Source organism: Manihot esculenta, chromosome 3 (genome assembly GCF_001659605.2).
Source record: "Manihot esculenta cultivar AM560-2 chromosome 3, M.esculenta_v8, whole genome shotgun sequence".
NCBI classification, from domain to species: domain Eukaryota; kingdom Viridiplantae; phylum Streptophyta; class Magnoliopsida; order Malpighiales; family Euphorbiaceae; genus Manihot; species Manihot esculenta.
The window spans coordinates 30505844-30532957 of NC_035163.2; the positions used below are offsets into that span (position 1 = coordinate 30505844).

The window sequence follows — 27114 nt, forward strand, 5'->3', positions numbered from 1 at the left end:
AATTATAGTTCGCAAACTATAGTTGTATTAAATTGGAATGGTATTAAAAATTAATTTTATATATTATATATTTAATAATTATAAAGATTTAATGATAATTTTTTTGATAAAATCATTTCTTACAGAACAGTTAATATCACTATCGTTGTCAATGGCATTTGTAATGTTTTTCAAAAATAAAAATGCTAACTTAATATTACTTAATTTGATTTCACACTAAGTGGTATATAGTTTTTTAAAAATATTATTTTAATAATTAACCCCAATCTGTTATAATGTCAAGTCTAACATTGGGCGAGGAAAAAATCCACTGAGAAGACTACTGAGCCCTAGAGATCAATTGAAAATAGCTGGTAGCTGCACATGCATCAAAATCTAGCACTGGGTATGCCAAGCTGTTGTTCTCTCCATTGGTTCATTTCCATCTCCATCTCCATCTCCATGTGCTCCTAAGTCTCATAACTTCTTTTTTTTTTTTAACTTCGTTTTCTCTTTTCTTATTCTCTTAGATCCAAAAAAATATATTTTTTTTTTAAAGATTGCCTTGGTTTTCCCCTCAAATTTGGGAAAAATAATGTAAAAGCTGTAAAGATAGATTATAATTTTATTAAAAATAAAGTTTATTGTTTTTCTTTGTATTAAAATCGTGAGATTATTTTAATTACCCTTTAAATAAATGTCAATTTTTTAAATTTAAAACGCCAAAATTCTTTTGTTGGTAAAGTTACAGCAATGTAATTAGGCGGATAATCTATTAATGGATAAGTCCAAGGCCACATGTGTATTTATTCTTCCAACAGCACGTGCAGTATTATATTATGTAATATAATATTACAAGGAAACAATACAACAAAATCCATCTAAGCTACAGAGGTAAAGTTGAAGTTGGCACAAGTTGTCTGTCCAAACAACAGTAAAGAGCTGAATCCAAGCTTTGCAGTGGCTAGATCAAACTGTAGAAGATGGTTCTCCAATTGGTACCCTCCAATGACTATTGAACTCCTGGGATTTACGCCTCCATCTACGAACCCAAGACACAGCATATCATCTTTAACTCGAACCATCGAGTTTACACCAAAAATGCTCCAGAGGACGCTTTTTCTTTGCAAGACAAAATCAATTTGTGGGACAGCAGGCCCAACTCGAGTGCTGCCGATATTCGCAGAGTTAAAGCAAACACGAAAAGGTGCCACTGGTGCCACTCTAGGAACTCCAGCTAGTTCCTTGATAAAAGCTTTGGTAACGGCTTTGAAGATTGTTCTTTCCATTACTGTGTAAGGATCTACAGTGCTTATCTTGGTTCCTCCAATTCCTTCTTTGTCAATGGTTAACAATGATGTGTTCAATGCAACAGCTTTTCCATTGATGTTGATACCCTTGACTCCAATGAAGTATTCAGAGGAAGGACCGCCTTCATAAAATAAAGATGCTGCATTTGGATTGCGAATCAATGGGGTGTAGACGAGAGATTTGGAGACATCGATACTTGGAAGCAAAACGTAAGGCCCATCACCAAAGAATACAACACCATTGCCCTTTGTCGAAGAGCTTAAGCAAATGGCAAACTTCCTGTCAAAGCTAAAAGCAGCAGAGAATTGAGAAGGAAGTGACGTCTTAGCCCTTCCAAGTCCAGCCATTCCCTTGACACCACTTGCAAGACCATCCAGGAGATGTGTTACTCCACAAGTGAAAATCATTTTAGACACAGAAACAACTCTACCAGGATTTGACCCATCAGTGGATTGAATGGAAACAACATCCTGAGCAACCTCGCCACTGGCTTCATTGTGCGTAACGGTATTGCCAGGGAAATGGACACATGTGTTATTGTTGCATCCTGGCTGCGGGTCAGCAAGGCACGCAGTGACACAAAGATTGAACTTGAAAAGTGAACACTGGGCTGATTTGCAAGGGACAGGATTGTATGAGGAGGAAACGTAGCCTTGCTCGCAATCAACCCAGAGATGTTGGCCTCCGAGGTCAAGAGTTAACTTAAGTGGAACTGAAGGTGTTCGTTGGTTGATTTGGACAAGGTATTGGAGAGTGGAAGGATCTTTTGAGACTGGAAGAAGTAGAGCTTTGGGCCTGAAATACGATTGAACTGTGGAAGGGTTAATGAAGAAGAGAAGAGAGAAAAAGACTAGGAGATTGTAGGAGTGCTCCATTGTTGGCGAGTTCTATGATGGATTTGAATGCCATCTTATAGCTCGTTGGGGTCCTTATTGAAATTACCAATTGGTATTTTTTTACAATATTTTTCTATTTATATAATAAAATATAATAAAAATGAAAGCCAAATAATTTGACCTTGACTGTGCTTTAATTTTATATATAGATATACCCAATAGATTCTTAAAATTATAAATTAATGTTGTATGTATAATAAATTTATTCTTATAATGGATTGTTATAATTAATGAGATGGATAAAAAATTCTAAAAAGAATAATTTAGTGTTATATTTTGTTAAAATGTGTGTGGAATAGATCCTCACATAGTTTGGGTATACGTAGGAATTTACAGCAGATGCATATCCAAATCAAGCAATAATTGCATGTGGGAAATTGGAGTTTCTCAGCGCAAATCTCCATACATTTTTTAATTGGCTATAAACAAATGGCAATTTGCTTTCTAGATTTTTCCTTCAAATAAACAAAAGGAGTCCACATAACAAAAATAAATAAATAATATGACCCCGGTGTTTTGTCTTTTTCCCTTTCCAGCCATAGATATTCCACCCTCTCCACGTGCTTCAAAGTCCTCGTTTATTTTGATACTTAAATAAAAAATTAAAATTTTATGTGATTCCCAATTCCACTCCAACTTAATAATACATTAGTCTATATTATTGCTGTTTAAAATGTAATTAATTATTAGTTTTTTTAATTAATTACTCATATTGTATTATAATTTTATCTACTTTACTTTTTTATATATATAAAATATAATTTTTATTAATTTTTTAATTATGCTTATTTTAAATATATTAAATATTAAAAATATTTTTAAAAATAAAATAAAATAAAATAATAATAATTAATCTATATATTACTAGAGTCTAAAAATAGTGAATAATAATTTTAAAATAATTTAAAAAAATTATAGAACTCAATGAATATTAATTATTATTATTATTTTAATAGAATAGTAAGTATTATACATTTATTTTTTTTTAAAAGAGATTTACTGTTTAATTTTTAGATATTGTCATTATTAATAAGTCAATTTTTGTATTTTCAAAAATCTATTAAAACGTTCTTTTTTTTTATCAACGAAATAGTTTTAACGAGGGAGAGGGATGAAAGAAAAAATTTTTAAAATCTAATTTTATCCTCAAATAAAACTTTTTTTCAATTCTTGGATATTGTCATTATTAACAAGTCAGTTCTTACATTTTCAGAAATCTATTAAAACATTCTTATTTTTTTTAAAAATCTATTAAAATGTCCTTATATTTTCTTAGATCTATTGAAACATTTTTATCGTCTCTCCTCGTTAATGAAATAGTCTCTTCTCCTAAAAAAAAAAAAAAAGAAGATGATAATGAAAAAAAGAATGAAAAGAAAAGAAAAGAAAAAAAAAAGAAAAAGAGAAAGAAGAAGAAGGAGAAGAAGATGAGAAATAAGAAGAAGAAGGAGAAGATAATGATAATGAAGAAGAAGAATAATCGACTCCTTCTTTTCCTCCTTAAAGAAGAAAAAGAAAAAAAAAATCGAAGGAGAAGGAGAATGAGAAGAGGAAGGATAATTTGGTATTTTGTTATATTTTTAATGGCAGAAATAAATGGGAGAAATTTTTCATTGATAAATTGAAAAAATAAGAACGTTTTAATAGATTTTTAAAAATATAGGGACTAACTTATAAATAATGATAATATTCATAGACTAAATTATAAATTTTTTAAAAAATATAGATGAATAAAATAATATATATTAAATAATCATTTAAAAAATCATTATTGTTAGTCATTTTAATATTTTTATATTTTTTTTTATAAATAGACAGTTAAAATTTTAATTTTTTAGCTCTTTTTGTTTTCCTGAATTATGGTGTTTTGTTTTCCTGAATAAATTAGATTTTTTTTTTTGGATATGTATCTGATTTTTTGAATATTATAATTTATAATAATTATTAATTATTATAAATTTTATATAATTTTTATTTTAATTAATTATTAATATATAACCATCATTGCATGCAAAATAAAATAAATTTTCCTATATGTGGACTTGTTTCTGAATTTGAAGATTGTAGCTCTATTCTAGTTGGGCCTGGCCTGGCCTTATAATGAAATACTTCTCCTAAAGAAAAAAGCTATGAGGCACAGCTATTTCTAATTTTTACTATAATATTATTAAGCGTAGTCGGATTACTATATTCTTGGAGTTAATGTCATACTAGACATTAATTACCGTTGGAGTTAATATTCTTGCCATCCTCGTACTAGCCGAGGCGTATTCTTCGTTAAAATAAATGGAAGTCCGACATTCAAAGAAAGAATATGCCATATGCACATGGTGTGCTTCCTTCTTTTATAGTATAGAAGTAGAATACTCAGTAAGTCCATGGACAAATGGGAATTTATTTCTTCCAACAGCGCATGCAACGTTACATAATATAGCATCGAATCACAAATAAAAAGTTCTGAAAATCCCACTAAGCCAAAGAGGTAAAGTTGAAGTTAGCACAATTCGTCCGTCTAAACAACAGTGTAGAGCTGAATCCAAGCTTAGAAGCAGCTAGATCAAACTGTAGAATATTGTCCTCTAATTGCCTCCCTCCAATGACTATTGAAGTCCTGGGATTCACACCTCCATCTACGAACCCAAGACACATCACATCACGTTTAACTTGAACCACTGAGTTTGCACCAAAAATCGTCCACCCACCGCCTCGTTGGAAGATAAGCTCAATTTGAGGCACGGCTGGCCCAAGTCGAGTGCTGCCGATGTTGGTCGACTTAAAGCACGCACCAAAAGGAGCCACAGGTGCCACTCTAGGGACTCTAGCTAGTTCCTTCATAAAAGCATTTGTAACTGCATTGTAGATTGATGTTTCCATTACTGTGTATGGAACAACAGTGCTTATCTTTGTTCCTCCAAATCCTTGTTTATTAATGCTTAACAATGACGAGTTCAATGGAACAGCTTTTCCATTGATCTCGATGGATTTCACTCCAATGAAGTATTCAGCGGAAGGTTCACCTTCAAAGGATGAAGATGATGTGCTTACTGGGTTGATAATCAATGGGGTGTAAATGAGAAATTTGGAGACATCAATACCAGGAAGCAAAACGTAAGGCCCATCACCAAAGAATACAACACCCTTTTCATTTGTGGAAGAGCTTAAGCAAATGGCGAACTTCCTGTGAAAGCTAAAAGCAGCAGAGAATTGAGAAGGAAGTGATATTCGAGTCCTTCCAAGGCCAGCCATTCCCTTGACACCACTTGCAAGACCTTCCAGGAGAAGTGTTGAACCACAAGTGAAAATCAATTTAGGCACAGAAACAACTCTACCAAGAGTTGACCCATCAGTGGATTGAATGGAAACAACGTCCTGACCCACCTCACCAATGGTTCCAGAGAATGTCACAGTATTGTCAGGGAACTGTGCACATGTGTTATTGTTGCATCCTGGCTTTGAGCCAGACATGCACTGAGTGATACAAGTCTTTGACTTGGAAAGTGAACATTGGGCTGATTTGCAACGCACAGGTTTGTAGGAGGAGGAAACATAGTCTTTTTCACAATCAACCCAGAGATGTTGGCCTCCGAGGTCAAGAGTTAACTTGACTGGAGCTAAAGGGGTTCATTGCTTGAGTGGCACAAGGTATTGGAGAGTGGAAGGATCTTTTGAGACTGCAAGGAGCAGAGCTTTGGGCCTGAAAGATGATTGAACTATGGAAGGGTTAATGAAGAAGAGGAGAGAGAAAAAGAGTAGGAGATTGTAGGAGAGCTCCATTGTTGGTGAAGTATGTGATGGGTTGGATGCCGTTTTATAGCTCCTTGGGGTCTTTATTCAATTTCCCACTTGGTATTTTGTTATAATATTTTTCAATTTATTGAATAAAATATATAAAAAGAAAAACCTAAGAGCCTGATTAATATTCAATCCGTGTGAATTAGATAATTTATTTTATTATTATTTTCACTCCTACGAGGTGTCTTTTATTCCACGTGAATAAAGCTGTTTAGTGAAGCCGAGGGACAACTTCATGTTAGGTACGGTCATTAAAAGGATAAATGTATTATTGCAGTTTTTATTTATTGGAGGATTAATTATATTCAATTTTTTTTAATTTAAATTCAATTTGAGAATAAAAAATTAAAAATATTTAGGCTAATATTTTATATTTAAATATAATTAAAAAAATCATTATCTTGATTTTTATGTTAATTATATTTGTATAAATAAAGAATTTTAGTTTAAATTGAAATTTCTTAATTAGTTTAATACAAAAATTAAAGTTAGTTAAATTGAAGATTTGTAATAAATATAGAGGTGAAGTCAGCATTAACCCATAAATATTCAAGAGTAATGAAAATTATTGAGTAAATTCAAATTAGTGTTTTAGAAGTGGATCCCTATTCAAGGCAGTTCCATCATCTAAGCTCCCGAATGCTTTAAACTAGAGAATTGGTGTTAAATTTCAGCAATTATACATCAAGCGGTACTACATAGGATTACTTATCATACAAGAAGTTAATAAGAATATAACTTAGTAATGATCGAATGAGTAAATTTTAAAATTATGGTATTTAATTAGTAATTTTTTTAAAAAAATAATTATTTTATATAATTGTCTATTATTATTGACTTATGCACTTTTTGCATGGTATAATCACTTTACTATATAATATTTTATTAAATTAAAAAAAAATATATATTGAAGTGATAATATCAAGGTACAACAAACCAAGAGTAAATGAACAACTGTATAAAAATACTTATTTTTTTATAAAAAAAATTAGTTAATAATATATTCATTTATTATTAAACTATATTTATATAGTTATTATTTTTTATTAATTTATTATATTATGTAAACAATTTTACAAGATATCACCGTTTCTCAATATAATTGCTATAGATTGAGAGTAGCGTAGATCTACCAATATTTTGGCTATACATGGCAAATTGGCTATGTAATTATATGGCTCAAACATCCTTAAAGCTGATAGCTGCACATGCGATATGTGACACACTCTAAGGAGCTTCCGTAAGTCCAACCTCATGAATTGGATCAATTTGTCATGATTAAAGGTCATAGCAGACTCTTGTCACGTTTTTTTACAGATGACTTAATAAATTTGTCAATTTTTAAGATTATATGTGATACTTAATTAATTTTTTATAGCTAAGTCAGTCTTAAAAATTGACGAATTTACTAAGTCATTTGATAAGAGACGTGACAAATGGTATTAGAGCACGAAAAAAGTGAGCATGATAAAATCAATAAAGCAAGCAATCTATAGTGTCCAAGCTTGTAACACCCCCTACCCGGTTATTTAATTAACAGAGTCGGAGACATTACATTTTGTAACAGTTTTCTTATTTTTCCTTTATTTTATATCATGTAAATCATGGTATATATATATATATTTTACCGAAAATCCAGCCGAGTTTCCCCTAAAATATGGACTTAATTCCACCTGTGAATATTAATATCACACTTCTATCAATTTCAATCTTAACCCCCGAACTTCTTTCAACATCAACACAGATTTATCTCAGATCAAACACTTCATAACATTTCATTAATCTTAACACAGAAACTTATACTAATCATCCATATTTATATCAAACTTAAAATATTTAAAAAAAATATTTAATACCAACCATATACAACATCTCTAAAACTCTATTTTCTTTGATAGAAAAATAATTTGGTTAGATATAGTGACACTAAAAAAATAATAAAAAAAATTAGTAGACTAAAAAAAAGAAAAAAGAAAGAGATATTAGATTAGATGGAAAAAAAACAAAAAAAAGAGATATTAGATGAGATGAAAAAAGAAAATAAAAATTAAAGGAATAAGAAAAATGAGACATAGTGTAAATATGATGTTGAAGAATAATAAGAATAATATAAGATAAAAATAGAAATTAAAAAAAATGAAATAAGGTATATTGTGATAAATAAAAAAAATATTAGATTAGAAAAAAAATAGTATCTCTTCTTTTTTGTTTTTTTCCATCTAATCTAATATCTCTTCCTTTTTTTTTAGTCTACTAATTTTTTTCATTTTTTTTTAGTATCATTATATCTAACCAAATTATTTTTCTATCAAAGAAAATAGAGTCATTTCATAATATCCATAACTTAAATTTTGGTTAAATTACATATAAATTTTAAAATTTTATATCTATTAAATCTATTATTTCTCAAACTTTGATTATACTAATATAATTAAATTATTATTCACTTGGTCTTTCTATTAGGGTAGTAAAATTTCAAATAAAACATAAATAACAATTTCTTGAATTTATTGAAATAGAGTTGAGCACAAACATTCCCAAGATCTTCCACAAGCTTAAAATTTCTAAGTTTCTTTTTCTTTTCCTTTCCGTTCCACTTTTTCTTCACGAAAAAAAATAAACCAATAAATCAAATTAATACAATATTTCTCATAAATATTCACATAAAATGATAATAAATATCCCTACAACAAAAACCCCTAACATACCTTTAAATTTCCAAACCCTTGGTTACTATTCACTCTCTTTCAACCTTGAATTTTCTCTTGATTTCTCTTCTTTTCTTCAAATTCTACTTTGAAAAGATGATAATAAATATCCCTACAACAAAAACCCCTAACATACCTTTAAATTTCCAAACCCTTGGTTAGTATTCACTCTCTTTCAACCTTGAATTTTCTCTTGATTTCTCTTCTTTTCTTCAAATTCTACTTTGAAAAGATGTTGGGATAAGATTGGTAATTGATTGGAGGTGAAATTTTGAAGAAATTTTGGTGTGGAAAAAAAAAAGATAGAGAAATGGGTACTTCCTCTTAGTTGAGGGGAAGGAGAAGGAGAAAAAAAAAAAGATAGAGAAATGGGTACTTCCTCTTAGTTGAGGGGAAGGAGAAGGAGAATGGGAGAAAAATGGGTTTTTTTCTTCTTTGCCAACCTTGGTCTTTCTATTAACATACCTTTAAATTTCCAAACCCTTTGTTACTATTCACTCTCTTTCAACCTTGAAATTTCTCTTGATTTCTCTTCTTTTCTTCAAATTCTACTTTGAAAAGGTGTTGGGATAAGATGGGTAATTGATTGGAGGTGAAATTTTGAAGAAATTTTGGTGTGTAAAAAAAAAAAGATAGAGAAATTGATACTTCCTCTTAGTTGAGGGGAAGGAGAAGGAGAATGGGAGAAAAATTGATTTTTTTTCTTCTCTGCCAACCTTGGTATTTCTATTAGGGTAGTAAAATTTCAAATAGAACATAAATAACAATTTCTTGAATATATTGAAATAGATTGAGCACAAACCTTCCTAAGATCTTCCACAAACTTAAAATTCCCAAGATCTTCCAAAAACTTAAAATTCCCTAAGTTTTCTTTTCTTTTCCTTTCCCTTCCACTTCTTCTTCATGAAAAAAAATAAACCAATAAATCAAATTAATACAATATTTCTCATAAATATTCACATAAAATGATAAAAAAATATCCCTACAACAAAAACCCCTAACATACCTTTAAATTTCCAAACCCTTGGTTTCTATTCACTCTCTTACAACCTTGAATTTTCTCTTGATTTCTCTTCTTTTCTTCAAATTCTACTTTGAAAAGGTGTTGGGATAAGATGGGTAATTGATTGGAAGTGAAATTTTGAAGAAATTTTGGTGTGGAAAAAAAAAAAGATAGAGAAATGGGTATTTCCTCTTAGTTGACGGGAAGGAGAAGGAGAATGGGAGAAAAATGGGTTTTTTTTCTTCTCTGCCAACCTTGGTCTTTCTATTAGGGTAGTAAAATTTCAAATAGAACATAAATAACAATTTCTTGAATTTATTGAAATAGAGTTGAGCACAAACCTTTTCAAGATCTTCGACAAGCTTAAAATTCCCTAAGTTTCCTTTTCTTTTCCTTTCCCTCCAATTCTTCTTCATGAAAAAAAATAAACAATAAATCAAATTAATACAATATTTCTCATAAATATTCACATAAAATGATAAGAAATATCCCTAAAAAAAACCTTAACATACCTTTAAATTTCCAAACCCTTGTTACTATTCACTCTCTTTCAACCTTGAATTTTCTCTTGATTTCTCTTCTTTTCTTCAAATTCTACTTTGAAAAGGTGTTGGGATAAGATGGGTAATTGATTGGAGGTGAAATTTTGAAGAAATTTTGGTGTGAAAAAAAAAAAGATAGAGAAATGGGTATTTCCTCTTAATTAGTTGACGGGAAGGAGAAGGAGAATGGGAGAAAAATTGATTTTTTTCTTGTCTGCCAACCTTGGTCTTTCTATTAGGGTAGTAAAATTTCAAATAAAACATAAATAACAATTTCTTGAATTTATTGAAATAGAGTTGAGCACAAACCTTCCCAAGATCTTCCACAAGCTTAAAATTCCCTAAGTTTCTTTTTCTTTTCCTTTCCCTTCCACTTCTTCTTCATGAAAAAAAAATAAACAAATAAATCAAATTAATACAATATTTCTCATAAATATTCACATAAAATGATAAGAAATATCCCTACAACAAAAACCCCTAACATACCTTTAAATTTCCAAACCATTGGTTACTATTCACTCTCTTTCAACCTTGAATTTTCTCTTGATTTCTCTTCTTTTCTTCAAATTCTACTTTGAAAAGGTGTTGGGATAAGATGGGTAATTGATTAGAAGTGAAATTTTGAAGAAGTTTTGGTGTGGAAAAAAAAAAAGATAGAGAAATGGGTACTTCCTCTTAGTTGAGGGGAAGGAGAAGGAGAATGGGAGAAAAATGAGTTTTTTTCTTCTCTGCCAACCTTGGTCTTTCTATTAGGGTAGTAAAATTTCAAATAGAATATAAATAACAATTTCTTGAATTTATTGAAATAGAGTTGAGCACAAACCTTCCCAAGATCTTCCACAAGCTTAAAATTCCCTAAGTTTCATTTTCTTTTCCTTTCCCTTCCAGTTCTTCTTCATGAAAAAAAATAAACAATAAATCAAATTAATACAATATTTCTCATAAATATTCACATAAAATAATAAGAAATATCCCTACAATAAAAACCCCTAACATACCTTTAAATTTCCAAACCCTTGTTACTCTTCACTCTCTTTCAACCTTGAATTTTCTCTTGATTTCTCTTCTTTTCTTTAAATTCTACTTTGAAAAGGTGTTGGGATAAGATGGGTAATTGATTGGAGGTGAAATTTTGAAGAAATTTTGAAGAAATTTTGGTGTGAAAAAAAAAGATAGAGAAATGGGTACTTCCTCTTAGTTGAGGGGAAGGAGAAGGAGAATGGGAGAAAAATTGGTTTTTTTCTTCTCTTCCAACCTTGGTCTTTCTATTAGGATAGTAAAATTTCAAATAGAACATAAATAACAATTTCTTGAATTTGTTGAAATAGAGTTGAGCACAAACCTTCCAAGATCTTCCACAAGCTTAAAATTCCCTAAGTTTCTTTTTCTTTTCCTTTCCCTTCCACTTCTTCTTCATGAAAAAAAATAAACCAATAAATCAAATTAATACAATATTTTTCATAAATATTCACATAAAATGATAAAAAATGTCCCTACAACAAAAACCCCTAACATACATTTAAATTTCCAAACCTTTGGTTACTATTCACTCTCTTTCAACCTTGAATTTTCTCTTGATTTCTCTCTTTTCTTCAAATTCTACTTTGAAAAGGTGTTGGGATAAGATGGGTAATTGATTGGAGGTGAAATTTTGAAGAAATTTTGGTATGGAAAAAAAAGATAGAGAAATGGGTACTTCCTCTTAGTTGACGGGAAGGAGAAGGAGAATGGGAGAAAAATTGATTTTTTTTCTTCTCTGCCAACCTTGGTTTTTCTATTAGGGTAGTAAAATTTTAAATAGAACATAAATAACAATTTCTTGAATTTATTGAAATAGAGTTGAGCACAAATCTTTCCAAGATCTTCCATAAGCTTAAAATTCCCTAAGTTTCCTTTTCTTTTTCTTTCCCTTCCACTTCTTCTTCATGAAAAAAAATAAACCAATAAATCAAATTAATACAATATTTCTCATAAATATTCACATAAAATGATAAGAAATATCCCTACAATAAAAACCCCTAACATACCTTTAAATTTCCAAACCCTTTGTTACTATTCACTCTCTTTCAACCTTGAATTTTCTCTTGATTTCTCTTCTTTTCTTCAAATTCTACTTTGAAAAGGTGTTGGGATAAGATGGGTAATTGATTGGAGGTGAAATTTTGAAAAAATTTTGGTGTGAAAAAGAAAAAGATAGAGAAATTGGTACTTCACCTTAGTTGACGGGAAGGAGAAGGAGAATGGAAGAAAAATGGGTTTTTTTCTTCACTAGCAACCTTGGTCTTTCTATTAGGGTAGTAAAATTTCAAATAGAACATAAATAACAATTTCTTGTATTTATTGAAATAGAATTGAGCACAAACCTTCCCAAGATCTTCCACAAGCTTAAAATTCTCTAAGTTTCTTTTTCTTTTCCTTTCCCTTCCACTTCTTCATGAAAAAAAAAATAAACCAATAAATCAAATTAATACAATATTTCTCATAAATATTCACATAAAATGATAAGAAATATACCTAAAAAAAAACCCCTAACATACCTTTAAATTTCCAAACCCTTGGTTACTATTCACTCTCTTTCAACCTTGAATTTTCTCTTGATTTTTCTTCTTTTCTTCAAATTCTACTTTGAAAAGGTGTTGGAATAAGATGTTTTTCTTCAAATTCTACTTTGAAAAGGTGTTGGGATAAGATGGATAATTGATTGGAGGTAATATTTTGAAGAAATTTTGGTGTGGAAAAAAAAAGATAGAGAAATGGGTACTTCCTCTTAATTGATGGGAAGAAGAAGGAGAATGGGAGAAAATTTGGTTTTTTTCTTCTGTGCCAACCTTTTCTTCTTTCTTTTTCTTTTTGTTTTTAGTTAAGTGGCTAACCATTGCCACTTGTCTTTAAATTAGATTTTTATTTATCTTTTTTTTTCTTTCTCTTTTTCTCTTCTCTTTTTCTTTTTTCTTATTCTTTTATTTATTATTTATTTTATTTTATTTCAATTATTTATTTATTTATTTTTATTTTTACTTTATTTTTTTTTTATTTTTGGGATGTTACAAAGCTAGTCGTGAAGAACAACCTTTTGACACAATCTATTAGACGTAAGAAGGGATCTAGAAATAAGTCTTGCGAACCCTCTCAAGTTTCTAGTGAGATGGGTGATGTGGAAACTAGGCGGGTTAAGGTGGAGCTGAAGCTCATGGATGGCGAGGAGAAGTTTGAGGAGATCGCTTGCACTTTAAGGAGCTCACGACAGCTGCAGATGAGTTCTGGGAGGAGGTGCAAATTGCCTTAAATGTTACCATCAAAAGACTGGCTAGTGACAATAAGACTACACGCCATAATCTTGGGGAGAAAATAGCCATGTTGAAGGAAGAAAATCGGTTCTTAGGGGAGGAGCTTGATCGAGTGCTTGGAAGAGTAAGCGAAGTGATGGACGAACTCATCTTGCTGAAGAAAGCTGTTGCGCAAGGGAATGTTGCTAGTCTATTTTTGTCCATGGAGATGATAGCCACTCCATAAAGGATGGAGATGCCTAAACATGCCCCTTTTAAAGGCTTTAGGAATGCAAAGGAGATTGATACCTTCTTGTAGAGTTTGGAGCAGTTCTTTAGAGCCATTGGATCACGGATTTAGGTGCCAAGGTTGATAATGCATTCTTGTATTTGGCGGATATATCTATGGTGTGGTGGAAGAGGCGTTATGTTGACATAGGTCTATGCACAATTACTATTTTGAGTGACTTTTAAAAAGACTTGAAGAAACAATTTTACTCGGATAATGCAGCCCTGAAAGCAAGAGCCAAATTGAGAAGATCGACTTTGTAATACCCGGCTAGACTCCGGTATCGGAATTCCTACCGTCCGGTGGAATCTCGGATGTCGGAAACCTCTAGAAGGGTAAAAACATGTTTTCATAAATGTTTTAATGTATTTTTATGGTTTTAAGCAAAAAGGAAATTAAGTTTTAAATGAAAAGACCAAGGAGACATTTCCAGGTTCGGCCGTCGAACCCCAGGTTCGGCCGTCGAACCCCAGGTTCGGCCGCCGAACCCCAAGTTCGGCCGCCGAACGTGGGATTATTTAGGGGGGCAAGTTAGGCTTCTGAAAGTTTCAAAGGTTCGGCCGCCGAACCTCATGTTAGGCCGCCGAACTTGCATGAGTTTTGGAGGCACTTTAGGCTGCCGAAAGGTGGTCTGCCAGCCCCTATATAAGAGCTCCATGGCCGAAACGGGCGAGTTTTCTCCCCATTTTCGGCCACGGTGAGTTATTGCTCTCCCATGGTTCATTTTAGATGTTTTTCCTTCGATCTTTCACGTTTTAATAAGCTTTATGTTGATTTGAAGATATTTGAACAAAAGAGCGAGTTTTGGAAGCTTGGAGACCAAAGAGTTGAGATCTCTCCCATCTCCAAGTTGGATCGTCTCTCATCTCGTTCTTCAAGAGGTAAGAGTAGATCCATAGTTCCTTTAATGTTTTAAGTAAGTTTTATGAAGTTTCTTGGGGTAGAAATGCATGTGTAGGTTTATGTGGAGTTTATGGGTTTACTGTGCATTTATGAGCAATGTATGTTGGATATGTATGTTATGCTATGGAAGTCCAGGCGTGCCTGCACTACGCCCCTGGCATGATTAGACTATATGGAGGGCTAAATGGTGACAAGTTCATCCTTGATGTGAATTGTTTGTGATATGTTGCATTTCATGAAAGCATGAAATTTAAATTGAATGTTTAATTATTCTGCTCACTGGGCTTTATAGCTCACCCCTCTCCCTTAACCCCCAGGTTTGCAGGTACAGGGTAGACCAGGAGGTCAGCAGGAGTAGAGTCATGTATTATGTAATAGCTAGATGTGGACATGGATACGATGTAATGTAAAAGGATGATATAGAAATATTATGTATTGATGCTTATGAAAGTTTAGAGTTGTGCTTGACCATAGTATTATGTTAATCCCTTTCTAGTACATGATCTTAATGTCTAATGATGATTTTTGTAAACCAAACTTAATTTATGTTATGTCACCCCATTGGAGCATTGATGAGGACTCCAAGATGGGGTTAATGTTTATGTTTATGAATAGTGCATGCACAGGTTGAGTTTGGTGATTGAATGGAAAAAAAAGTTCAAAATTTTTATGTATGTTGTTGATCATGTATGGGATTAAACAGGTTCACAGGATGAATGTTTGGCTTGCTACAGGTCCCGGCGGCCTTAAGCCGATCTGGATCCTAGCGTCGATAGCGGTCCGATTTTCGGGTCGTTACAGACTTACTGGGAAATATTCGGGACTATGTTAAAGAGTTCTCCAAAGTAATCCTTAAGATTCCAAATTACCCTCACAATGAAACTCTGATACCATTTATCACACGTCCCTTGTCAGATGACTTAGTAAATTCATTAATCTTCAAGGCTGATTTGGTCATACAAAATTGGTTAAGTTGCAGTCTTAAAGAATTTAGGGTTGTAAACGAACTAAATTATTTGTGAGCTATTCGAGACTCGACTCGATAAAAACTTTATCGGGTTTAGTTCATTTTCTAAATGAGTCGAGGTTGAACTCAATTTTTTAGCTCGTTTATTAAAAGAGCCAAACTTGAGTTTAGTAGTATTCGACTGGTTAAGATTCATGAGTTAACTCGTTAAGAGACTCGCGAGCTAATTTATCAAAAAATTCGCAAGTTAATTCATCAAGAGATTCGTGAGCAGATTTGTTAAAATACTCATCGATCAAGCTCGCTAGAAGACCCGTGAGTGAACTCATTAAGAGGTTGGTAAACTAAATTAATTTATAAAACTCATAAATGTATTTAATAATACTCTTATTTATGAACTAATTAAATATGAACGTTATAAAATGTATGTTTATAAAATATAATTATTATATAATTTTATTTTAAATTTATAATAAAAAAAATAAATTAATTCTATCACTATACATAGAAACAAATTTAATATATGAGCTAAAAATAATTTTTAATGTAAAATAATAAATACTATTCATAAATATTAAATAATATTATTAATATTTTTTAATTAAAAAGTTATAAATACTATATTTTTAATATTTATTTATATTATTTATTTCTCCATGATTTTAAAATTTAAAAAAATTAAATAATATTAAACTATATAACCATATATATATATGATTAATTTATATATTTCTATCCTTAAGTGTGTAATTTTACTATTAATTTATATATTTATTTTTTACTATATACATTTTTCTAAATAGATATATATTTTTAAATTATTAAATTTTTTAATAAATTATTGTTATCATTATTATTATTATTTTTATATATTTATATATATATATATATATATATATATATATTTATATGATTATTTTCATATTTAATATTGTCTACTTAATTTTATAAATTAAAAATTTTATATTATTTAAATATATATTAATATAATATTATTGAGCGAGTATAATATATATATATAATTATATAATTTAAGTTGATTATACTTATATTAATATATTATTATATGTATAGTATTTTTTTATAATATAAAATAATTTATAAATTATATATTTAAATAAAATAAATAATAGTATATAAATATCAATAATAATATATTAATAAATTTTATATAAAAATTTTAATTTAATATATAGACTATTTATATATAAATTTATATATTTATTATATATAATTTAATTAATTTTATATAAAATGTAATATAAATGTTTGAATGAGTGATTATCGTTGATTTTAATATTAGATACACTTTATATAATTAATTAAAATTTTAATAATAAGTATTTAAATAATACATAATATTTAATGTTATAAATAAATAAATATTTAAATATTGAAATCTAAACAATATAAAAATAAAAAGATTTCAATATTAAAATCTAAATGATAAAATAAATAAAAAAATAATTACTTTATATAATTAATTAAAATTTTAATAATTAGTATTTAAACAATAAATAATATTTAACATCATAAATAAATAAATATTTAAATATTGAAACTTAAATAATAAAAAAGGATTTAAATATTGAAACTTAAATAATAAAAAGGGATTTAATAAAATATAAATGATAAAAAAAGAAAAAATTTTGATCAATTGTTATTGAATATTGAAACAATAAATAATATTTAACGTTATAAATAAATAAATATTGAAATATTGAAATCTAAATAATAAAAAAATAAAAGGATTTAAATATTAAAATCTAAATGATAAAAAAATAAAAAGGAAAAAAATTGATTACTTTATATAATTAATAGAAATTTTAATAATTAGTATTTAAACACTAAATAATATTTAATGTTATAAATGAATAAATATTGAAATATTGAAATTTAAATAATAAAAAAGAATTTAAATATTAAATTTAAATGATAAGAAAAATAAAAAGGAAAAAATTTTCATCAATTGTTATTAAATATTAAAATTTAAATAATAATAAAAAATAAAAAAGAGAAAATTTTTTATAAATAAATAAATATTTAAATATTGAAATTTAAATAATAAAAAAAAGGATTTGAATATTAAAATTTAAATTATAAAAAAATTGATAAATTGTTATTGAATATTAAAATCTAAATAATAAAAAAGAGAAAAATTTGATAATCGTTGTTGCTCGGATTTAAACCCAAAACCTCAACAAAACAATCATTTGATTAACCACTGAATCACAGGTCTATTGCACCCTACTTGCTACGCTTTATGTTAGTAACGGACTAAGGGCACCGACAGTCCATCAAAAATTTATGAAAATAGAGTGAAATTCCTCTATAAAATAAAGATTTCCCCTTCTATTATCATTTAAATTAAAATCTTGATTAAATTATATTTAATTTTAGTTAAATATCTTTTGACTTTTAAATTAAAAATTTAAAGTGTAAAATTTTAAATTAATTAAATTTAGATTAAATGAACTTATTAACAAATAAAATTCTGATTTAAGTTTGAATTGATTTATTTAAATAATAAATAAATTTATTATGAATTGAATTTGATTGTAATAATTTTTAATTAATTTTTTAATCGAGTTTTTTGAATTTAAATTTAAATTTTATTGATGTGTTTTTTAATTAAATTTTTTGAATTTAAATTCAACTTTGAGTTTTTCAAGCATCAAACTAAATTATAATGTTTAATTTTTAATTAAATTTAAATATTCAATATTTTTTACTATATTAATTTATTTGATATATCTTATTAATATACTGCTATTATGTGAATAAAAATATAAAGTAGGCTAAAAAATTTTAAAAAATAAAAAAATTATCCCTAATTTATTAGTTGTTGAGTTTAAGTTTAATTTATATTTTATAAAAAAATAAAAAAATTAAACGTTATGTTAATTTATATTTATATTTAATATTTTAAATAATAAATTTAAATATTTTTAATTTATTATAATTATAATTGAAAGTGAACATTCAGTTAGTTCGATTTAAAATTAAATTAAATTAAATGAATAAAAAATTAAAATTTTAGTATTTATAAAAATTAAGTTAATTCAATTTTAGATAGAAATTCAACCAAATTGAATCAGTTTGATTCGATTTAATTTAATTTGATAAGTGAAATTTTTATTTTTTATATTTAAAAATTTAATTAAAATATTTTAATTTTATTTATAATTTAATTTCTTTATATTATTAAAAATAATATATTATTATTATTAATTAGTTTAATTTGATTTTTTTAAATTTTTATAATAAAATTAAATCAAAATAACTAAAAATTTTAAAATTAAAAATCGTACCGAATCAAAATAAATAAAAAATTTAACTAAAATTTTAAATTAATTTAATTTTTTAATTTTTCGATTTAGACCAAATATTACTCGCCCAAATTAAAAGGACTAAATTAAATTTATATAAGTTAAGGGGGTGATTTTTATATTATTAATAAAATATATAATTTTTTAATTTAAATTTTATATTAAAATTAAATATATTTAATATTTATTAAATGTAATATTAAATATGGTATATTAAATAAATATTTATTATAAATAAATTTCTATTATATAAAATATTATATATAAATAATATATATTAAAATATTTCGATAAATGATTATGCTCCATATTATAAATTGTATGAATATTTTTATGTTTAAAAAATTTTTATTTTTTATTAATAATATTTTAAATAAAATAAAATATTATATATTTTAAATTATGAAATTTTATATATTTTAAATTTTTATTTATATTTATAATATTATATAAAAGTGAGAATAAAAAATAAATAATTAAATTAACAAAAAATGATATTATTGTAATAAAAATATATATTTAAAAATTATTTTATTATTTAATTAAAACTTTAGTAATTATATTATAATTTACTATAAATTTTTATAAATTTATTTTATTTTTTTAATTATGATCGTAATAAATTAAAAAAATTTAATTTTACCATTTAAAATTTAAAATATTGAATATAAATATAAATTACAGTAAATATTTTAAGTTTTTTTAATATCAAAAAAATTCTAATAGGTTTAAAGATATAGTATTGTTGAATTAAAATTTATTGGCTCATTATCCATTAAATTTAATGGAACCTATTATTATTATTTTAAAAGTTTATTTAATATTACCGTTAAAATTTCCTATTACAAATTTTAAAATTAATCATATATTACTGTTTTAGAAAATCATTTATCTTTTTATAATAATATAACAAAAGTTAAAAACTCTGAATTAAATTAAGTAATTATTATCTAAACTATCTATAGCTAAAATGATTAATAAAGAATAAGATTATCATTCCAATTTTATTCGATATAGTTAATTCCGAATTTTAGATTTTTGACCTTTGATTTTTTTTTTTAAAAAAAAAATTGTTTGTGGGATTATTTTTTTTCAATTTAGTGCTTCTTGAAAAATAAAGAAAAAATGAGAATGGCTTTAAATAAAATTAAAATTCCAAACCAGAGGAATCGCACATTCACATAGACTCCTTAAGCGAGGTGGACTCCAGCAGGAACTTAGAACAAGAAGTTTGTCTCATCTGATGAGGCAAACTAAATCCAAGCATACAAGTTCCTAAATCAAAATCTAAAAGGGTATCCTCTAATTGAAGCCCTCCTATTACAATTGAGGTGTTTGAGTCCAGCCCACCATCCAACAACCCCAAGCACATCACCTCATCACTCACACCCACCATAGAATTTCTCCCATGTATCCTCCACTTCACCATCTCGCTCTGCAGCACTAGCTCAATTGCTGGAACATCTGCTCCCAGTTCGTTGACACCAATCCCTTTTGAACTAAAGCAAAGGCCAAAAGGGGCCACGGGAGCAACCATCGTCATATTCACAACATTTGCAGCCCTTATATAAGCCTTCACAAGTGTGCCATAGATTGAGCTCTCCAAAGTGGTGTAAGGCACAGTTGTGCTTATTTTTGTCCCTTTAATGCCTCCTTGGCCTAGAGCCAATCGCTTGCCGTTAATCTTGATGGACCTCACGTTGATGAAATATTCCTGATTGTTACCTCCCGGGTTGCAGACTAGAGGTGTGTAGGTTAGTGACCTTGAAATATCTGGGCTAAAAAGTGAATCCCTTCCCCCAAATAGTATAAAGCCATTAGAGGAAGACAAGCAGGAAGCAAATTTCTTGTGGAAATCAAACGCTGCAGCAAGCTGTGACGGTAATGCAACTGGACTTCTTCCTAGGCCTAGCATCCCTTGGGCACCTCTGGCTAAGCCATTTAACAGAGAAGTAGGAGCACAAGCGAAGAGAAAGTGATCAATTTTCATGATTTTACCATCTTCTACAGATTGGATGGCTACAATATCTTCTGCAAGCTCCCCTCTTGATGTCAACTGTGTGATTCCGTTTTCTGTGAAGAGATCACAAGTTGAGGGATGAGCTTCAGACCTAGAAGTACCAGAAAAGCAACTATTGTTTCCAAATCGAAAGGCCTTTGCCGATGAGCACTGAATTGAACAACTGGGAATTATACGCTTAGATGAAACGTAGCCTGAGGCACAATCAACCCAGAGAAAGGGACTGCCTAGATCAATTACAAGCTTGGTGGGTACTTGTGGGATGCCATAATCGATTTGGGTAACGTATTGGAGGGTTGCAAGATCTTTGGTAACAGGAAGAAGTACAGAATCTGGGACGGAGATATGAGCATGAACTTGGTAAAGAAAATGGAAAAGGGAGCAACAGAGGAGAAGAAAGAATTTGAAAGAAGCCATTGAAGGAGAAACAGAAAGGGAGAGAACAGGGATGAAAAAGAGAAGACTCGTGTTTCTGTTACAATGAAATTAGTTTGGTAAGAGGGAGCGGAGTTTAGCAGATTGAGCGTACGATGCATAGAGACGCGGTGGATGGACGCAGACTGATAAAGTCGCCACGTAAAATGGATAAGGCTTTGATCTTTTGCGCTTCCGCTGACTAGATTATGCTTTTTACCAGTTCATATCCACTTTTTCTATTTATTACTTTCGCATAATTTTCTTCGCCGGTTTTTTTTTTAATTATTTCAAAATTATTATTTAATTTTTTATATTATAATAATATAAAATTTTAATTATTATAATTTTATTATATTTTTAAAAAATTAAAATATATTTAAATTTTATTAATAAATATAAATTATCACTCTTAATATATATATATATATAAAAGAATAAAAAAAAATAAAAATCGTAGAAGGGGACAGTATTTTATTTTCAGAAATGTGATTGCCTACAACAAGAAGTCCTACTCCTACTCCACTAGTTAGGTATGACTGGGCCAATCTATCGGTCTGGGCTTTGAGTGTAGATTTTGATTACGCCCAATTGGAAGCCCAAAGTGTTGGCTGCAGCCTGCAGCTGATGCTGAGATATCAGGTGATGACTGATGAACCCCATAACAAATACGAATATTCTTTTCGTTTGTGTACGCTCCTTTCTGGACGAGAATCAGATACAGCAATTGGATGATAAAAAATAATTTGAGAATAAATATCTGCCAACAACATTTCCCCCTCAGACCTGGATTCTAAAGGGAGGAGAGATTAACAGAGCTCTGAAGAAGGTAAATATCTTAACTTTCATATGTGATCAGAGAAAATAAAATGTGTTTGTCAATGGATCATTTGATCCGTTCTTCCTTTTTTTTTCCTTTGTTTTTTTAGATTTATGACGAAAAGTTTATACTTTCTGGATAGTTCTATATGAGTATGTTTTGACCCAATTTAGATTTCCCACCTGATAATGTTAATCATATGCTAATTTTGTGTGATATAATTCAAAATGGTATTGAGATGATCTGACAAGTTTGTGGAAATATTTGAGACAGTTTTTGATCCTTTAATGGAGACAGATGGATACACTGTAATAACTTCCCAAGTTGTTTTTTCGTGCTTAATAGTGTCATTACACTGTTACAGTTGTACAGATGATACTATTTTCTTCAGATGATTGTTCTGTAATGAGATTTAGTTTGGGTATTACCTGTGACTTTGTACTCATGTTGTTTGCTCTGAATTTTTGTTCTTCTTGCATGATCTTCAAAAAATCTATAGTATTTATTCCTTCCCTGTGTTAGTTGGTGTTCCTTAGTCTCGTTTGCCTGAAGTCGTAGACAAGCCATCAGAATGGAGAAATATGAGTGAGACAAGGATGCATTTCTTAATTCTTATAATCTTATGCCTTTCTTGAAGGAGAAATTTTACATACAAGTGGACTGCTTGCTCTTCCTAACTATGGATAAGGTTGAAGATTCAATTAAGAATCAAATAGCTGCACTTTGGCGAGTTATAAATGTGACAAGAAGCTTTAAGGAGGACAACCTTCCTTGCCAAATTGAAGAGGTAATTATGCTTGGATGTCTAATTATTCAATATATCATTCATGCTTTCTTCCTTGATTTCCTGGTTTAAGTTTGCTTCATTGCATTAGCCTGGATTTTGCTTTTTCTTTTTTGTAATTCTTTTTATAATAATTTTCAGGGCCTCTTCTTGGGTTCTTTTGGTGCTGCTAATAATAAGGATGCACTAAAAAGCAAGAATATTACCCACATCTTAACAGTAGCTAATTCTTTGGCTCCTGCTCATCGAGATGATTTTATATATAAAGTCATTGGAGGTTTGGTTTTACATCCTTCTACTGATGAATTTATTTCTCCTGGGTACCCATAGCCTCAAATTTATTTGATCATAACATCATGGTTCTTCGGTTGCTGTTTTCTTCTTCTTCTTTTGTTTTTTTTTTTCCTTCTCTTCTTTGACAAAATAACTTTTTCACCGTAACTCTGTTCTCAACTTCTTGCATTATGAATATAACTTTGAACTTAGTTGTAATTTTCTTTAGGATTTTCTTGAGTGTTTTCCTTTTAATGGTATATATTTATGATCCCATTAATATTATTTTCTGTTTATATTTCCTTAAAGTAGTTCCAATCCTACCTTGATATGCATCAGTTTTATGGTGTTTGACCATTTGAGTATCTACACTCAGGAATGCTTGTTGCTTGCAATTGCACAAACCATATTGAGCTTCTGTTAAATGAAACTCACTATAACTTGATGTTTTCTTTGTGATGTAGTTGCGGATAAAGAAGACACAAATTTGAGACAATACTTTGATGAGTGTTTCAGTTTTATTGATCAAGCTAAAAGACAGGGTGGTGGTGTTTTGGTTCATTGCTTTGTTGGAAGATCCAGAAGGTGATATAATTCCCTACCTAGGTCACTTGCATTCTATTTTATTGTTCTTAGTCTTGCTACTAAATTGATCTAAAACATCATCAATGAAGTGACCGTCTCAGGATTTCTTTTGGTAATGGCTGTATCTCCAAAACATTGTGGAATCTTAAGCTGAGAATTCTAATTCAATACAAGCAATTTTGGCTAATACAATCACATGAAGGCAGGTGGTAGTTTGTTACAGAGGTTATCCATTGTGTTGTACCTTTACATTATAATGGTGATTTTTCTTTTAATTCTGATGTGGAGAGTTAATGGAACAACTTTTTTTTTTCTATTGGCTCTATTCTTACACCTTGGAGTTCGAGTGCAAAATCTAGATTGAATTACAAATACTAATCTCCACAGTCCACATGCGTGGACATCTTGCAAGTAAGATCAACTGTCGGTTTACAATGATAGGGGAAAGAAGTGAGCAAGGAAGGAGTTAGTGTTGATAAATGCTTGAACACATTGTGGTATGAGTTTAATAAAAAATATCAAGGCAGTCAAATTTCTTTTATTTGGGACATAGAAGATGCCTCATAAAATTTTTTTTCTTGTATACCTTCTTGTTATTTATTCATCTTAATTTATGGCTTTTGTTTCTTACGCTTTGAAGGTTCCTTGATTGAAGGTTCTTATGATTGAAAAAATCTTGTATGCCTACCAGCAGGAACTTGCTATAATTAACATTTTGCTTCTTTAAATTTTATAAGCTGGAAGCTGGATGTGTGTCATCTCCAATTTTTGCGAGCTTAATTTATTTGTTCTGCCTATCAGTGTGACAATTGTTGTCAGTTATCTGATGAGAAAGCATGGAATGAGCCTATCCCAAGCTCTTGATCATGTGAAGAAAAGACGACCTCAGGCTGCTCCTAATTTAGGTTTCATCTCACAACTGCAAGACTTTGAGAAATCTCTTCAAGGTGCATCAACCTAGGTACTTTTACATACATTTTTATGCAAAGAACACTATATGAAACATTTAAGATTTCTGAGTAACAGTGTTCTGTGGGCTTATCATCTGCAAACTGGGCCTGTTTTTACTGATTGAAGCTATAAGATTACTTCTGCATCTCCCTCACCTTGTGGAAAGCTATGTTTGTTCTTTCTGCATAAAAAACTATAATCCTTTTGTCCTAGAGTAGTAGTTGAATGTTACTTTTGTGAAACTTCATTATAACCAACAACACTGGTTAATTTTTTATTTTTTTATTTTTTTGCATTAACCAGCATACCAAGCTTAATAAATTACTTCAATTTTGAGAAGTTTCTCGATTTTTTTGCTTGTGGTATGGTTCCTATATTATGATTTGTCCCGTGTGTAGAGTGTTCATTAAACCCATTCAACCAACCTAAGTCCTAAATATTCCTACCATCCCAAATATTTTGGTCTTACCATTTACACTTTCTCCTGCGATATTATATATATATATATATATATATATATCAGCCATAAAGCCTTATGTCTTGTTTTCCAAAGGAAGGTGGCATGATTAGTTTCTTGAAGAGGATTTTCAGGAAATGTTCACCTTCTGCCATGGATTTCAAAAAACTGTTGGAAGCTTTCATCTCCTTTTATCTCATATTTCCAACCTGAGGCTTATAATAGCCATTTGCTGCGACATGTGGGTTGCGTGATTTGTCATTTTTCAATCCTGACATAGCTTGTAATTTGTTTTGCAAGGCATCCCATCATAATGCGCAAGCAGAGATGAGAAGGACATGGAAAGGCTTAGCATTGCAGAATTCTGCTTTTCTTACACGTTGAAAAGATATAGCAATATGTCGGGGGCAGAAAACAAACAATTGATAGTATAAACTTCAAATACAGTAGCTCTATGATATTTTGAGCTTGTTTCTTTCTTTAGTGAAATGACTTCATAATTTACTTGTAGTCTTTTTTATTCTTGCCTTTGATGTTAAATATCTCACAAACAATATTACCGTCACCTTCATCACCATTCAAAACATTACAAAGCATTTATATAAAATTTAACCGTATTGTAAAAACACAGCATTGATATGGATAATTTGTTACCAGAGTATTAGTAAAAAAATAGGTATATATATACTTAGCAACAGTATATGTTGTAGCTAATAAAAGATTATTATTAATTTTTTATTATTTATTTAACAATATATCGATTATTTTTTTATTAATTATTAAATCTCGATTCACACTCTTTAAAGCTTGACCTTTTGCCTTTTATCGATTCTGAAATCTTTCCGGTCTGAAACCATCCCCATATATAATATTATAAGGGGCTAAATGAGGGTTATGGTAGTACATGCATGCATGCATGCATGCATTTGTGATTTGTCTGTTCACTCCTTGGAAGACAGTTAATGTTCCTGAATTCTACTTTGTGTCTATGGGTTGGGAACTTTGGCACAAAAGAAAGAAAACAGAAAACTGAGTAGCATGCTGCTGCGCCCTATAATACATTTACTGCATTATGCTTACTGGAATGCACGCTCTTGTCATTACTCCTCTACTACTTGTAATGTTATGACTGCCACTGCCCTCTCTTTTTTCCCAAGTTCGTCAGGAAACTACACTCTGGAATTACTCAATACTAAGAGTAATGGGATTATTAACTTATTATAATTGCTGCCTTCTCAAGATTTGTGGGGTTAGTGTTGTGTGTTTCAGCAAGAAAATTGTGTTACGAATCGAGAATTTTTAGGTAAACCCGATTCATTATATAGTCAATAAGTCATTTCTTTATAAAAATCTTTAGGCAAGCTAAAATCCTTCGCAGCCACGTGATACACCAGCAGGATTAATGTTCCTTAATTACCATCTAAAACCTACTAAATTAACATATTTATACCAGTGAAGATGATTTGGGCTTCCCTAGATATTTGTTCTTGCTTTAGCTCATCTAATATACATAACATTGAAATAGATCCAACCATTGTGTAGGTTTTGAAATCAAAATAATTCGACTCAAAATCAAAACTCGGTAAAATCATAAATGTTTTAAATTGAAAAATAAATTACTTTTTTAAAAAATACAAATCAAAAGAAAGTAAAAGTTGATTCGTGGTTCAGTTATATGATTAATAATAATCACCCAGATAGGAAGAATACAAACCTAATTAAAAAGAAAAAAAAGAAAGAAAAATACTAAGTTACAGCAATGTCCCACATCGACTGACCATAGATATCATACAACATCAACATCAAGAGATACCATTGAATCACA

The 27114-nt window shown here is 29.4% G+C and overlaps 3 protein-coding genes and 1 pseudogene across 4 annotated transcripts; 1 reads left to right on the plus strand and 3 right to left on the minus strand.

The window, feature by feature from the left end:
- Window positions 1-729: 729 nt before the first annotated feature.
- On the minus strand, window positions 730-2167 carry LOC110612341 (probable aspartic proteinase GIP2). Its single transcript, XM_021753099.1, has one exon. It carries the CDS (start codon window positions 2163-2165, stop codon window positions 861-863), a length of 1305 nt encoding a protein of 434 aa, XP_021608791.1. The 5' UTR covers window positions 2166-2167; the 3' UTR covers window positions 730-860.
- Window positions 2168-4606: 2439 nt separating this feature from the next.
- On the minus strand, window positions 4607-5960 carry LOC110610264 (annotated as a pseudogene).
- Window positions 5961-20100: 14140 nt separating this feature from the next.
- LOC110610566 (probable aspartic proteinase GIP2) lies at window positions 20101-21570 on the minus strand. The gene has a single exon (XM_021750544.2). It carries the CDS (start codon window positions 21420-21422, stop codon window positions 20163-20165), a length of 1260 nt encoding a protein of 419 aa, XP_021606236.1. The 5' UTR covers window positions 21423-21570; the 3' UTR covers window positions 20101-20162.
- Window positions 21571-22066: 496 nt separating this feature from the next.
- LOC110610628 (dual specificity protein phosphatase 1) lies at window positions 22067-25799 on the plus strand. Of its 2 annotated transcripts, none has more exons than XM_021750647.2 (6): window positions 22067-22248; window positions 22877-23026; window positions 23165-23300; window positions 23761-23881; window positions 24683-24828; window positions 25590-25799. In XM_021750647.2, exons 2-6 carry the CDS (start codon window positions 22919-22921, stop codon window positions 25601-25603), a joined length of 525 nt encoding a protein of 174 aa, XP_021606339.1. In that variant the 5' UTR covers window positions 22067-22248; window positions 22877-22918; the 3' UTR covers window positions 25604-25799. The 2 variants fall into 2 exon arrangements, with proteins under 2 accessions (XP_021606339.1, XP_021606338.1); XM_021750646.2 differs by having other exon boundaries at window positions 22070-22248; window positions 24683-24842.
- The last annotated feature ends 1315 nt before the right edge of the window (window positions 25800-27114 follow it).

Bases quoted from the DNA above. Each gene is read 5' to 3' on its own strand.
- LOC110612341 (XM_021753099.1), bottom strand. From the start codon at position 2,165: ATGGAGCACTCCTACAATCTCCTAGTCTTTTTCTCTCTTCTCTTCTTC.
- LOC110610566 (XM_021750544.2), bottom strand. From the start codon at position 21,422: ATGGCTTCTTTCAAATTCTTTCTTCTCCTCTGTTGCTCCCTTTTCCAT.
- LOC110610628 (XM_021750647.2), top strand. From the start codon at position 22,919: ATGGATAAGGTTGAAGATTCAATTAAGAATCAAATAGCTGCACTTTGG. The intron at 23,027-23,164 runs GTAATTATGCTT...AATAATTTTCAG, and splicing joins TTCCTTGCCAAATTGAAGAG to GGCCTCTTCTTGGGTTCTTT. The intron at 23,301-23,760 runs GTTTGGTTTTAC...TTTGTGATGTAG, and splicing joins TATATATAAAGTCATTGGAG to TTGCGGATAAAGAAGACACA.